The sequence below is a fragment of the Chelonoidis abingdonii genome, chromosome 4, assembly GCF_003597395.2.
Source record: "Chelonoidis abingdonii isolate Lonesome George chromosome 4, CheloAbing_2.0, whole genome shotgun sequence".
In the NCBI taxonomy this organism is placed as follows: Eukaryota; Metazoa; Chordata; order Testudines; family Testudinidae; genus Chelonoidis; species Chelonoidis abingdonii.
The window spans coordinates 56,339,353-56,355,121 of record NC_133772.1 but is presented as its reverse complement, the minus strand read 5'-3'; the positions used below and the strand labels follow the sequence as shown (position 1 = coordinate 56,355,121).

The window sequence follows — 15,769 nt, the reverse complement described above, 5'->3', positions numbered from 1 at the left end:
ATAAAGAAGATAGAACAATGCTTTGAGACTGATAAAAGGTGTCCCAAATACCACAAAAGAGAGTGTACATCTTGGAATAAACTCTGGAGAAGTCTGCAGGATCAACTTTTTAATGTGGAAAGTACAGAACTATTTCTCCTTTGACACAGCACCTCATTCAGATAATGGCTGAGGTTATAGCTATTAAAAAAGCCACTTTTGAGGAGAGAAAATAAGTATGCAAGTGGATGAGGTTCAATCAGCAACTCCACTATGATATTCAGCCTCTAAGGGGGCCATTTTTCAATATTTGGAGGATATGTCAACTTGTGAGTAAATGTGAAACAAGACCCAAGAGGTACAGTGTCAAGCTTCTATTGTTATTTAGGTCTAGGACAGTGCCAATGGTCATAATCTGCACCTTCCTGGAGCTAACACAGAGATCCAGGGATGTTCCAACTTGCAGGAAGACCAGGATGTAGTGGATCTTCGCTTCTATAGATGAGCTGAATTTCTTCCTGCACCAATGGGTGAAAGTGACCTATTTTGCCACATATAATTCATTTGTTAATGGCTTCCTTAAAGCTGTTAGGATGGTTATGAGACTCAGAAACCCCGCAGGTTTATAGCCCCATGCTCAATGGTCTCTGTACCCACTGGTGGAAAGGAATGTGGCATACACCACTTTTCTACTCTGCCCCTGCAATCCTGCAGTAATACTTTATCATCCAATAGTGTTCTGATTTTGCCATGCTTTGGCAGGCAAGAAAAAAAAGACAGTATACACCACAGAGCTACTCACTCTGCAGGACTTCTCTAGCACTCCCAATCAATGGAGATGACCTAGTGCTTCCTTCACAGCTGCATGTTTTTCTATATGCCTGGGGAACACATCCAGGGTGTCCTCCTATCAGTTCCAGAGTCCAACAAGACAATGTTGTTTGTTTCCATCTCCCCAAGAAGTAGTTCTGTCTGCTCTGAGGTTAAATGAGAGCTGGCGAGGGGGTATCCAGTCAGGCTAGCTGCACATCAGTGACTCTTCCATATAAATGGAAACTGGCAAACAGGTTTGTTTTCCATTAGCATAAAGAAGTATTTAAAAAAATCACTTTTTGCCAGTGTACTCTGAATTCTTGTCGTAAATAATGCAAAGTTGTACCTCACGGCAGTCAGGGAAATGAGGTCAAAGGGTAAATTCTGCATGCTGTGACACATTTTCATGCATTGAATCAATGCTCATGTGCTTACACTCATGCTAGAGAGAGCACAAAGGGAGAGCTTGTGTGGGTGTGAGAGTAAACTGTAGAGAAGGAAGCTGAAAAAATATTAAGATGTGCCGAATTCTGAGAAACAACAGTACAGATGTAGTGTTTGGGTTCCAACAGAAGGGGAAATGTCTGATTCCTACATAACTTACTACTGTCCATGCTGTTTGTGTGGCCACATCCCCTTGGTCAAAGGGTTCTGGATATGCATATGCATCCCCTTCTACTCAAAGAAAATGCCAAAAAGACCTAGAACAAATAAGCCTTAAAATTAGTATTTCTTTTAAGAAATGAAAACCAAAAACCTTACCTCAAGTATTGTTTTTACCCCCAAATGGGGGAGAAGTGCCAGAAACTCCATTAAATCCATAAGGGACTTTACTGCTTCTATTGATTTTATGTGAGAAGGTGCTTGGATATTATGTTGATAGTATAAAACCTTAAGATAGATAAATGAGAGAAGAGGATCTTAATATTTTTCATTTTTCTAACCTAGTACAGCCAGACATATGTACCCAGATAAACACTGAAAGTGAAAAAGCTGCTTTAAATTGCCTTACACTGACAACTGTGATTGTTCAGAACAACAACTACAGATATTGTGGACCAGATCCTCAGCTGGTGCAAATCAGCATAGCTCTATTGACTTCAGTGAAGCTACTCTGATTTACATCCGCAAAGGATCTGGCACTAAATATTGTTCTGGGTGGGGGTAGGGGTTGTTTTTGTTTTTATTTAATATAACTGGACTAAAGGCTCTATGTGACTCAGTACTGAACATCTGGGATTGATCATAAGATCACAAGCTGAAAAGCATTCATCTGGCTTCTAGAAATAAACACATCTAGCTCAATGCTTTCCACAACGTTATTGTTTTAATGATAGACCGAAGGAGCTGAAACAGCCATTTTAAATCTTTTAATTCTTGCAGCTTTAGTATTTTTAGCCATTTTTTTTCCACATCATAGTATCACACAGTAATTATATTGATTTTAATTCGGGGGGGGGGGGGGATTTTAGTGTGATTTTTCTTCCCATCATTAATTCTTTATTTTTCCCCCACATAATTTCATAAAACTATGGTAATCTTGCAACTGAGATTTTTATTAGTTTCATTTTTCACAAGTATCGTGGGAGAGGCCCAATATGTAATGCAAGATGCAGTACTAATGCATTACATCGACCGGCGTTTTCTATCTTTAGAGGTATGTGTTATCTATATAACTGTGTCTTAGGAATATTGTCTTGTTGCAAATATATTTGAAAGGTGGTGCATGTTCTTGCATATATGTTAATCGTCATCAGTAAAATAATGAATAATATAAACAAATAAAATAAACTTAATAAGTATGTCATGGTAACTAAAACTGCAACTTTAATTATTTTGTGTTATCATAGCATTTATCTTATGATATCATTGTTATTTTATTTTATTATACAGAGCCAAACTCTTCTATCAGTTGCATCTGTGTAATCCCATCAATAAAATTTAGCTAAAAATGTTTAAATTGCTGTTACAGTATGTCTCCAGAATATTTGCATTTCCTGTTGGCATCAACAGGATTGCTGGGACAAAGATTAATAATGAATTAGTAAGCACAGAAGATAGTTGGACGCTTACAAGGCATTTTCTATCTACAGCTGAACTTTAAGTGTATTTGCATCTTGACAAGAGACTGAAAAAATCCCCATGTGGTTGAGAGATTACAAAAAGTTTTGGTTCTGCTAAATTTCATAAGATTATAGTCCCTCAAAACAGGGCTCCCACCTACTCCAGTACCTGTCCTTTTTCTTCAGGTAAGATCACTGAGTATTGCTAATTAAATTCAGATGAGATTATTAAAAATAATTCCAGAGGTTTTCCATTCCTAGATCCTAAATACCAATGTACCATTGTGCATACTTTATTTAAAAAATGTGACACATACACAGTAGGACAGAATTTGTATGGGATGAATTACTAAAAATTGCTCCTGTGCCTTTGTCTGGTAATAATTTGTGTTAATAAAATAATTGTAAAGAAGGTCTCAGTAGTCACTCCTGCACTCCTTCCTCATTCAAAGCTCCTACTGGCTTCAAGAGGAGTTTTGTCTGAGAAAGCAGTGAAGGATTGGGCCAATATTTTATCACCATTAGGTGGGCTGGGATTAAAATTTCACTAACCTACACAAGAATGACAATCATATACATTTCAACTGTTTCTTCCCTTTTGCTTCATAGGAGAGAGAAGTTTCCCCCCACCCTCCCTGGCTGAGACCCCTAAACCAACCAACATCATAAGCTTCTCACATATGCTGGGACACCCAGAGAAGTTGATATATGTGTAACTGAACAAGCAATTTGGACAGGGAGTGGATCTCTCCCACCCCCACACATTTCAACTTGAGGGAGAAAATTTCTCCCTTCCACACACACTTTTGTCTGGCTAAAGGCTAAGAGAAAGGTGAAGGAGGAGGGAACAGTAGCAAGGGCAGAAAAGGGGAGCGGTAAATATTGGAGGGAGAAGCAGTTCTGGGACATTTGCGAGCATGGATGAAGGCACTTTGTGTAGTGAGGAGGAGAGATGGGTAGATGGGCCTCTTGGATGGATTATGGTCATATGCAAAAGTCCAAGTTAGCACTTGGACAATTGGCATAAAATGAGCCAGGGAGCTATAAAAACCTCACCAAAGATTTCAGAGAATGAAGCACATAACACATACTGCATGGTTCGCTTTGTAAATAAATTTATTCCTCAGTCATAGAAAAGCTCACCTAACACCCACAATGGAAAGCTTGAAACCTGTGTGTAAAACACCACAACTGAGTACCCAGTTTTAACTAGTTAGGACTTCTTACATATCGGCCCTCAGATACTGACACACTTTCAATAACACATCTGATAGGCAGTGTTTCCTAAAGAGTAGAGCCCTAGACTAGGATCCAGGACACCTGGGTTCTATTCTCAGCTAGGTCACTGTTCTGCTGCATGCCATTGGGCAAGTCACATCTCTCTGTGCCTCAGTTTCCCCTTTTCTAAAGTGCTTTGAGATTTGTGGATGAAAAATCCTACAAAAATCACTGGCTTTTTCAGCACCTAGCCTATTATGAAGTTTTGACAAACTAATGGGGCCTACAATTTCAAGAGTGGCTGATAATATTGGGTACCTTGGTTTTTGGGTGGCCAATTTAAAACACTTTAAAGAGTTCTGATTTTTAGAGAGTGGGAGCTCAGCACTTTGTGAAAATGAGGCCCTTTTTATGATTACTCCAGCTGGGCACCCAAAATCACTAGACACTTTTGAAAATGTGTGCAATGGCAGGGTCCACTCGAAGTGGTCAGGCAGGTAGGGCCTGACCTAAGATGAACTAATATCGAGGTGGGTGCATAGGTGTGCGGGTCTTTCAAACTTGAATTTCATTGCTCTATCTTCCATGATTTTACTCCTACAATTTTCACCATTTTGAACAAACTTTCTTCGCATATATTGATTTTGTAGGTCAAAATTTCGATTTTCCATTGTAAATGTTAGAAAAGAGGAAGTAGCATTAACTCTGGATCAGATATCTGCTGGGGCAGCAAAGGAACAGTATGTGAAATGTGGTTGCTTCCTGGCTCCAACAGCCCTTGCTTTCACATTTTTATGAGACAGACTCAGCAGAGGCCATAAAGAGAGGATTTTGAGGGGCCTCAGGGAGGGGAGTCATCAGTGATCCCTCTGTTCTGCACCCCAAACCTCCAATGGGTTCTACCAGGGCTCCCCTCTGCTGACAGAAGAAGAGCAAAGAATCTGGCCCTCAGACTTCACAGCAAGGGAGAATATAGATATTTAACCACAAGTATGAATTTCAGTGACTTTTTCAGGCAGATTAATAAGTGACCAGGGATAACTAATTTGAAACGAGAAAGGGAAGGGGGGCCAGTGGTATTTATGAACTAACCATGTGTTAAGATCCTATCTATAGAAAATACACATGTTCACACAAGCAAATATATATTTATATGTTCTGTATTCTAATTCAAGAGCAGGCTGGAAAAATGCAACCAAGATATACTGGATTATGTACAAGAATTCCATGCCTTTTCAAGGAGGATGATATTGCGCCTGGAGGGGCTGAGAGTTTACAAGGCTGAGTTTAAAAATGAAGTGGCGCATTTGCTAACAAGAGTTGAAAGAGCACAAAGGGACATTGACTATTTTGAATCAACAAGAGAATCTACTGCCTGTGTAGAAGTAGATGAAGACCTGGTGGAAAAGCAGCTAAATGAAGATGCAGAAGAAAAAAGGAAAGTCAAGCTCATGCTTAATGCAAGTAAGAACTATTTACTTTTCAAAACTTAGATCTAAGGGAGCCAGTCCTCTAGTCAATACATTTATGCTGATATGTGGATAAAGCATATTTACAAATGTGTTTTCTTTAAGTGTGATAATATCGAGGTTTCAGCAAAGAAAACAAACACATCAAAATGATAAGGGAAATGCTATAATTAAAATATTTGTTATATACATACTGAATTGCATGTTAAATTGGTTCTTTGGAAACAGCTCTTTAATTGGAGCATTAAAAGCTTTAAAAAAAAAACTACTAAAGGTATGCTTGGGCAACTGTCACACTCCCCAAGACAACTGCACCTCTGACCTCTTTTTGGTCTCCTTAAGGGTGTCAGGGTATAATTCCCCACTCTGAACTTTAGCGTCCAAAAGATGGGGTACCAGCATGAATTCCTCTAAGCTTAATTACCAGCTTAGAACCTGTAGCGCTGCCACCAACCAGGAATTCCAGTGCCTGGTACACTCTGGTCCCCCCAAAACCTTGCCCGGGGATCCCACAAGACTCAGACCCTGGATCTTAACACAAGGAAAGTAAACCTTTCCCCCATGTTGCCTCCCCAGGCTTCCTCTCCTGGGTTACCCTGGAAGATCACCGTGATTTAAACTCCTTGAAAGTAAAAACAGAGAGGAAAATTCCCTTTCCTCTCCTCCTTCTCTTTCCCCTCCCAGACTCTCCTTGAGAGAGAAAGTAACCTGACACAGAGAGAAATTAGCCTCTCTCTCCCCTTCCCTCTTTCCCACCAATTCCCTGGTGGATCCAGACCCAGTCCCCTGGGGTCTCACCAGAATAAAAAAAACAATCAGGTTCTTAAACAAGAAAAGCTTTTAATTAAAGAAGGAAAAACAGTAAAAACTATCTTTGTAAATTTAAGACGGATTAGGTACAGGGTCTTTCAGCTATAGACACTGGGAATACCCTCCCAGCCTAAATACACAAGTACAAATTAAAATCCTTTCAGCAAAATACAAGTTTGAACTCCTTCCAGCCAAATATACAACTGAACTTCTTCCAGTCAAATACACATTTGCAAATAAGGAAAAACAAACATAAGCCTAACTCGCCTTATCTACCTAGTACTTACTATTTTGAATCTATAAGAACCTGTATCAGGGAGATTGGAGAGAAACCTGGTTGCACATCTGGTCCCTCTCAGAACCCAGAGAGAACAACAACCAAAAACTAACAGCACACACAGAAACTTCCCTCCCTCCAGATTTGAAAGTATCCTGTCCCCTGATTGGTTCTCTGATCAGGTTACAGCCAGACTTACTGAACTTGTTAACCCTTTACAGTCAAAAGAGATATAAAGTACTTCTGTTCTATTAACTTCTACTATTTGTTTATGACCAAGGGTATTCCACTTAAGTCTCAAGCCTCTAATCATCACCATCACGTGACTCTCAGTCTCCAGACTGGGGATTTAGGCTGCATGCTCCTGCAATTCATTGCGATCACCTTAGCAAGTCTGAATTAAGTTCAGCACCTCATGCTTCAGGGCTACAGCTGGAATCTGTAGGGGGCCAGAAGAAGGACCAGCCTTAGAGGTGGATGACTGCTCAGGGCCCCATTGTCAGTGGTCGCCATCAGAGTACTACAAGCTGGCGGGCCTGGGCTGCCAGAGCATGGATGAGTTCGGGCAAGCCCGTGGCTGGAGCCCCACCTGGTCAGCTTGGCAGGGGACGGGTGATGCTGCCTGGAGCTGCCAGCCTGATGGGGAGGTGCAGGCAGCAGGGCTCACTCCTGCAGAGCCAGTGGGCCAGCCCCTGGTTTCCCCCTTCCTGCGGTCCTGGTGGTCAGTGGGTGTATGGGTGGGGGAGCCCTGGGCTCAGAAACTCCTCTCAGTGCAGCCTGGTCTGGATGGCTGGAGAACAGCAGCTACTGGTCAGCAGCGCAGATGTAAGCGTGGCATGGTATGACATTGCCACCCTTGAGTCTCCACTGCTGGTGGTGGTGGTGCTGTGTTCAAAGCTGGGTGCCTCACCACAGCCACTGCTCTCTGACCACCCAGCCAGTGCTTAATTTGTGCTAGGGTTTGCCCGGGCTGAGCCCTGGCACCTCTTTTATTACAAATTAATCATAGGGAGAGGTAGCAGGGCCCAGAGTCAATGGTGGGGAGAGCCCCTCCCACATGTTCTGGTTTTGTTTTAAATCTCCTCCTTCTGAGGCATCACGGATGGCCACAAGTGAAGTTGGGACAATGGATGGGGAGCAAAAAGACTCTGAAGTGGCACCAAGCTCTCTCTCTCTCACGTGCTTAGCTGGCTGGTTCTTGCTCACATGCTCAAGGTCTAACTGAACACCACGTGGGCTCAAGAATAGGGTGACCAGATAGCAAGTATAAAAAATTGGGATGGGAGTGGGGGGTAATAGGTGCCTATATGAGAAAAAGTCCCCAAAATCAGAACTGTCCCTATCAAATTGGGACATCTGGTCACCCTAGTCAGGAAGAAATTTCCCCTCAGATCAGATTGGCAGTGATCTTGATGGAGTTTTCACCTTTCTTGGCAGCGCTGGATGTGGGTCACTTGCCATCATTATCTGGATATATCTCACTTAATCAATGTCCTGCCATTGCAGAGTCTTCAAGCATGGGTGCACCTGGGACCCTCCTATTCTCTGCCTCTGGCATAGAAGAGTTTAGTTTTCAGTGGGCTGTTAATACTTTGGCGTAGTTTTAGTTGGGTTTTGTGTGTGGATGGTTGGTGGTGTTCGTGGCGTGTGATTTAAACTGCCTTAAACTGTCGGACCTGCAGCCCTGTTCATTGAAGGGCAATGAGAGGGTTAATCAGTGACCAGGCTAGTTCAAAGCACTATTTATTTAGAACAAAAGCATTAGAGAAAACATTTTAAAAATAATGAACAGCTTATACCCAAGCCTGGCTTACTAGGTGTCACCCACCTTGCATATGGAGACCATGGCAGGTTTCAAAGTACTTCAGGTCCTTTCACAGGACTTGTCCCTCTGGATCACAATCTCATTTCAGTTCTGAGGTTGGGTAAGGGTGTTGACCGTTTTTTTCCCTGCCACCCAGAAAGCACAAGTTCACAGACCTACTCTTGAGTTGAAGAAGTATGTCATTTATTTGCTGCTTCAGTGAGTGATCAGTCCACCAAAACAGAGCATAGCATAGGGCTGAATGCAAGCTCACAGCCACATTCAGGTGCTCACCTTAAATACATTATTACAAACCTGTTCATTATATATTGTATAAACACTTTTTCTGCCTACCATTAAGATTAGTTTGCTAACCCAGCTGTTTACCTGATCAGATTGCTGGGTCAGCTTTTCACCTGGCTGGTCTATTTCCTTGCCAGACAAGCAGGCATCTTTTCACATATCCCAACACCTAAAACATAACATTCTACATATTACATCCTTCATGGATTGATCCCTGCTCCCTGTGTCCAGAGTGGCCATTTTATAGAACTCTGGGTTCTTTGTTTGTCAAGCTTGTGGATTCACGTTAAACCAGTCTATGCAATTCCCTCAGGGGGTGAAGTTTCTCCAAAGCTGTTATCTGTCCAGGAAGTTGCATTAATTACTTCCCAATGATTTTAGTTCCTGTACGAAACTCTTTAGCTCCCCCATGGACCCAGAATATCATCCCTAGTCCATAAAATATGTATAACATTTATAAACTAGATACAATAGTCTTTAGATTTTCCATATGTCCACAGTATCTGTCACAGCAGCATTCCAGGAAAAACTCTAGTGTCTCACAGTTGGTTGCAGCTGTGACAACTAATTAAGTGCCTTACATTTTTTTGGGTCACAGCCTCAACACTAAGGATAAATCAATAGACACTGAATTTACTTAATCTACTGGTAAATGTTCCATATATTTTAACATTCTCTGTAATTCCCTATCAAAATCACACAGTAAGTGACTTGGCTGCAAGCAAAATTCAATATGTAATATAATATGAAGTACATATACATTTTATGTTTTTTATTGAAAGCCCTTATCCTCTTAAATTTCATCTTTAAATAGTATCTCGCCCCTATGAAATTCACTAATTGATGTAAATTATATACAGCATGTACATTTTAGGTGGTATATTTCATTTCCAGTCAGAAGCAGTATGAAATCAGAAACACACAACAGAAAATTTAAAAATTGGAATCAGAACCTCTTTAAAAAGCTTCAGGGCAGATCCTAAGGTCGTATATATCTGACTTCAGTGGAGCTAAATCAAATTATTCATAGATTCATAGATTCTAGGACTGGAAGGGACCTCGAGAGGTCATCGAGTCCAGTCCCCTGCCCTCATGGCAGGACCAAATACTGTCTAGACCATCCCTGATAGACATTTATCTAACCTACTCTTAAATATCTCCAGAGATGGAGATTCCACAACCTCCCTAGGCAATTTATTCCAGTGTTTAACTACCCTGACAGTTAGGAACTTTTTCCTAATGTCCAACCTAAATCTCCCTTGCTGCAGTTTAAGCCCATTGCTTCTTGTTCTATCATTAGAGGCTAAGGTGAACAAGTTTTCTCCCTCCTCCTGATGACACCCTTTTAGATACCTGAAAACTGCTATCATGTCCCCTCTCAGTCTTCTCTTTTCCAAACTAAACAAACCCAATTCTTTCAGCCTTCCTTCATAGGTCATGTTCTCTAGACCTTTAATCATTCTTGTTGCTCTTCTCTGGACCCTCTCCAATTTCTCCACATCTTTCTTGAAATGCGGTGCCCAGAACTGGACACAATACTCCAGCTGAGGCCTAACCAGCGCATAGTAGAGCTAAGAATCTGCTCTCTTAATCTTTGTCAGCATGCTGTCAAAGGGTTAAAGCAGGTGGTAATCATGATACTACTACTCTTCTCACCCTGTTTTCAAAGCCTACACCTATCCCAGTCTCCAGTACTCTTAATTTCAAAATCTGTTCCCTTCTAGATCTAAGCTTCTTTGACTATTCAGGCACTTTCTTTGACATGCAGTAAAAAAATAAATTAGATGGTTTTTAAAACGTCTCAAGGAAAAGGCAATGAAAATTGTTTCGTTCTAAAAATAACTAAGCTAAAATTACCTGCCCTGGAGTCTTGCCAGATGTTGAAAAGTTGTTATTGATAGTAACATATTAGCATATACTAGCCATCCATCAACCACATCATATTTACAGGTCTATTATCAATTTCCAGATTTTACAGCATTGCTTGCTAGTGTTTAAGGTCTTGCTGCCTAGGTTTCCAGCTGTCTGTGTAATACACTTCCTGCTGCTTGTGGTAATTCTTAGCTGACACCACTATTTAAAAGCAGAGCCATGAGTTCATTGATATGTTTAATTGTAGTCACTGAGGACCAAATCTTAGTTCCATTGAAATCGATGGGAAAACTAGTAAGCATGTGGCTTTTAGAGCACTTAGATAAAGTCATCGGTTAAACAGTAAGTGACTCTTAACCTTAACAATAGCAGAGCTGCCACTTCACCATAAGGGTCATGGTATAAGTCTGAGGTGATTTTGTGTTTGGTTTGGATATGTACAGACATTCACTGATTGTGCAGAAAAAGTGGTTGATCTTCCAGCCCTGCCTTGGTTGGGAGTAGGATATGGCATTCCTGCAGAATAGGCATCAAACTTTCTTCTGGGTCTGATGGGGGTAAGATCTGGAAGTATCCTGGGGCAGCAGAGGCGTCTCCAGTCCTTCATGATGGCTGCAGTAACCAAAGTGTATATGTAGGGGGTATCAGTATCCATAAGTGCAAAAGAGGGTTGCTTTCTGGAGGCAATGCGAGTATTTCTATTGACTTCAGTGGATTTGGACCAAGTAAAAAGAGAGGAGGCTGATGATACAACAGAGTTTGCTTTTGTCTTCTCCATTTCATCTACTGCCAGAACTTGCTGCCTTAGGGGCTTGTTTATTCTGTTTGGCTAAGAAGGCTGCGCTTTATTAAAAGACATTCTTTAACTGTCAAATAGTGTCTCTTCTAATTTGTTATTGCCTTTGGCAAGCAAGCTGTTTACTCGTCTAGTATACATTGTAATAACATGTTTGCTGGAAGGGATAGGCAGTTGATAAAGATTCAGAGTTCCCTGGGCATGATTCTCCACTGCCTTGCACCTTGTAGAGTTGTTAATATCTTTGCAAAATGGGTGTAAAATGCTACCAACTCAGAATTACCTACTTATTCTGGTAGTAACATTTTGCACACACTTTGCACTGGTGTATATGACTACGCCACTCTGACAGCCCCACAGCTCTAGTCTCATGACATGCTGTGATGAGTTCAGTCACAGAGATCCCCTTGGGACTGTCACCTGATGTGCTGAAATTACCTCTGAGCCCATTTTCCCTGATGGCTTGGGACTCCAGAACACTGCCTTGTTGAGTCAGACACGCCAGTCTGCTGCAACACAGACCCAGGTCTGAACCACGCCCCCAAAGCTGCAGCCTTTAACTAAAAACCACTCAGCAGGTTACCTATCTCCAGCACTCAGATACCCAGTTCCCAGTGGGATCGAAACCCCAAATAAATCCCTTTTACTCTGTGTAAAGCATATACAGAGTAAACTCATCAATTTGTCCACCCTCTATAACACTGATAGATATGCACTGCTGTTTGCTCCCCCAGGTATTAGTCACTTACTCCAGGTTAATTAATAAACAAAAGTGATTTTATTAAGTATAAAAAGTAGGATTAAGTGGTTTCAAGTAATAACAGACAGAACAAAGTAAGTTACCAATTAAAATAAAACAAAACATGCAAGTCTAAGCCTAATACATTAAGAAATTGAATACAGGTAAATCTCACCCTCAGAGATGTTTCAATGAGCTTCTCTCACAGACTGGATGCCTTCCTAGTCTGGGCCCAATCCTTTCCCCCGGTTACAGTCCCTGTTCCAGATCAGGTGGTAACTAGGGGATTTCTCATGACTGGCAGCTCCTTTTGTTCTGTTCCACCTCCTTTTATAGCTGGGAACAAGGCAGGAATCCTTTGTCTCTGGATTTCCACCCCTCCTTCTAAATGGAAAAGCACCAGGTTTAAGATGGATTCCAGTACCAGGTGACACGGTCACATTCCTGTGAGACCCCACGCCTCCATTATTCCCAGCCTGACTCACATGAACACAGGAAGACTTACATGTAAACAGAGCCATTTACAACCAATTGTCCTAGTTAATGGAAGCCATCAAGATTCCAAGCCACCATTAATGGCCCACACTTTGCATAGTTACAATAGGACTTCAGAGTAATGCTTCATATTTCTAGCTTTAGATACGAGAATGAAACATTCGTACAAATAGGATAACCACGTTCAGTAGATTATAAGCTTTGTAATGATACCTTACAAGAGACCTTTTGCATAAAGCATATTCCAGTTACATTATATTTACACTCATAAGCATATTTCCATAAACTTGTGGAGTGCAACATCACACATTCCTCTAACCTGAGTTATGGTGACATGGAGCTGTTGTTTTGCTGATCCTACACATTCCATGGCATGCCCCAAAGCCAGAGAGATTCCTGACTTTGAGATCTGGCTGATTACTGGCTCTTTTATGTTGCAGGAATGCTAAAAAGGGGCCAGAACAAAACCGAGAATTGGGATCTTTATATTCTGGCTTCATATTAGGATGCTGTATTTCTTGCTAAGGGTGTTATATTATTAAAGGGGGGGGCGGGGAAGAGGGTAGGAGTGAGGCCCTGAGATAGACAGTATGTTAAAATTTAATAGGTCAGACTTTAACCTGTAGGTCTTTTACAAATAAAGGTCTTGATTTTTCTCTCGTGCTGCTGTAAACCAGGAGTAACCTCATTACAGTGAATCCAGAGATACCTGTGTAAAACTGGTGTGACTGAGAGAAGAATCAAAGCTGCTGCTCTGTCTCCTCTCAGTTACAATAATGCAATCCTGTTTGGGTGGCATTGGTGTAACAGAGCAGAATTTGGCCCCATGTATGTCGTTGAAGATAGGTAATGAATTTACATGGCAGATGTTCGTTCTACGCAGAGGTGAAAGTAAGCCAGTCAGGTGCGGTCCAGCATACCGGTATGGGCCAGTATACAGCCAACCTTTTCGGTAGGGCCACTGATGGCGGGTGAGGGGGCAAAAGGGGCAGCTTTCCAGGTCCCAGAAATTTAAAAGGGCCTGGGGCTCCTGGCTCCCACTACCCCAGGGCTCCCAGCTTCCGCTACCCTGGGCCCTTTAAACCACCGCCAGAGTCCTGGGCCCCCCGGCTGCCGCTACCACTACTGTGGGGCTCCAGCAGTTATTTAAAGGGCCTGGGGCTCCCGGCCACTGCTACTGCTACAGTGCCAGTAGCTGGAGCCCCAGGCCCTTTAAATTGCCACCAGAGCCCCGGGGCTCCCAGCCACTACTGCTATCATGAGACTCTGGCCCGATTTAAAGGCCTGGGGCTCCCGGCTACTACTGCCATGGCAGCAGCTGGAGCCCCGGGCCCTTTAAATTGCTGCCAGAGCCCTGAGTACCGGTGGCGGCTGGGAGCGCCAGGCCCTTTAAATTGCTGGGCTGCCCTGAAGGGCTGGCTGGGGAGTCTGGCCTCAGACCTGCCCCTTGCGGCCGAGGCCCTGCCCCTTCTGGTTGAGCCCCCACCCCTTGCTGAGGACCGCAACCACCCCATGTACCAGTAAGTCTCTTAGGGTATGGCTACACTCGAAACTTCAAAGCGCTGCCGCGGGAGCGCTTTGACGTGTGAGTGTGGTCACAGAGCCAGTGCTGGGAGAGAGCTCTTCCAGCGCTGCATGTACTCCACCTCCTCATGGGGATTAGCTTGCAGCGCTGGGAGCCATGCTCCCAGTGCTGCGGCACTGTTTACACTGGCGCTTTACAGTGCTGTATCTTGCAGCGCTCAGGGGTGTGTTTTTTTCACAACCCTGAGTGAGAAAGTTGCAGCGCTGTAAAATACCAGCGTAGCCATGGCCTTAGGTTACTTTCACCCCTGGTTCTATGATATGAAATGAGTTTGGAGACTACTTAACACAGGAATTTTGTAGACATTTTGGACATACTCTACTCAATGGATGAAGGGACTAAGAATTCCAAAGAGAGGGAACAACCAGAGGATTCACAGTCATTCTAATTTTATAATCCTTTATATTTGGATTGTTTCCTTACAGGCTGTGACAACATGCTTGCAGGTATCAAGTCCATAAAGATAGTTAAGAAGACTGGAGATATGCATGGCTCTTGGATGACAGATCCAGGCAAAGACCATCTGAAGATTTATTTCTTAAGTGGATCCAAGAATAATGTTATTTTGGAATTTGCAAATATTCGGGCATTCACGGAAAGGAATCATAAGCTAACACCACGGAGAGTTAACCTGCCATCTTCCTGGCAGGGAACTGGCCATGTTGTGTATAATGGTTTCCTGTTTTATCACATATATGACTCCTTAAATGAGATAGTGAAATATAACATCCAGAGAAGAAAGGTAACTGATAGAATGCTCCTGCCGGGTGCTGGACAGATTTCTGCCTATGAACTGTTTCCTGATACTAAAATAGATCTTGCTGTTGATGAACAAGGACTGTGGGCAATACATGCAGAGCCAGACACGAGTGGAAACCTTGTCATCACTAAAATCAACCATATGACTATGACTGTGGAGCATACTTGGGACACATCATGCAATAGCAAGAATGCTGAAGGAGCTTTCCTGATGTGTGGCACCCTCTATGTTGTGTATAACTCTCATAGTGGGGGCACATCTCGGATTGAATGTGTGTACGATGTCTTAGACACTATAAATACTTATGAAATCCCCCTGTTACCTTTCCCCAAACGTCAGGGTAGCCATTCCATGATACATTATAACCCCAAAGAAAAGCAGCTATTTGCCTGGGCTAATGGATCCCAGATCCTTTACAAACTTCAAACAAAGCAAAAAGTTTAAGATCTTTAGGAACTTTACAAAGATGAATATTAAAATAAGCTTAAGGTCAGTGACCCAAGTTCTCTTCTCAGCTACCATCACAGAATTCCCCTTGCTTTTCCATGTTCACTGTTAGATGCTTTATATATAAATTAGATGATTTATATTATACAGATAATTTTACAATTTATCATACTTATTTAAAAATATAGAGTTTTTATCTCATCTCGTGAAGAAACAAATCTATAACTTCTTGAGGATTAAACAGAAGCTATTCCCAACTGCTCGAACTTTCACTCTTTTTTCCCCGAATTAAGGTTCATATGCTCACTTCTGCCTGGGCCCAGTCTCACACCCATTAAA

The 15,769-nt window shown here is 42.2% G+C and overlaps 1 protein-coding gene across 1 annotated transcript; it reads left to right on the top strand.

Annotated features, from left to right (window-relative positions):
• The first annotated feature begins 2,062 nt into the window (after positions 1 to 2,062).
• Positions 2,063 to 15,563, top strand: OLFML1 (olfactomedin like 1). The gene is made up of 3 exons (XM_032787716.2): positions 2,063 to 2,449; positions 5,249 to 5,537; positions 14,649 to 15,563. The coding sequence occupies exons 1-3, from the start codon at positions 2,324 to 2,326 to the stop codon at positions 15,425 to 15,427; spliced, it is 1,194 nt and encodes a 397-aa protein (XP_032643607.1). The 5' UTR covers positions 2,063 to 2,323; the 3' UTR covers positions 15,428 to 15,563.
• The last annotated feature ends 206 nt before the right edge of the window (positions 15,564 to 15,769 follow it).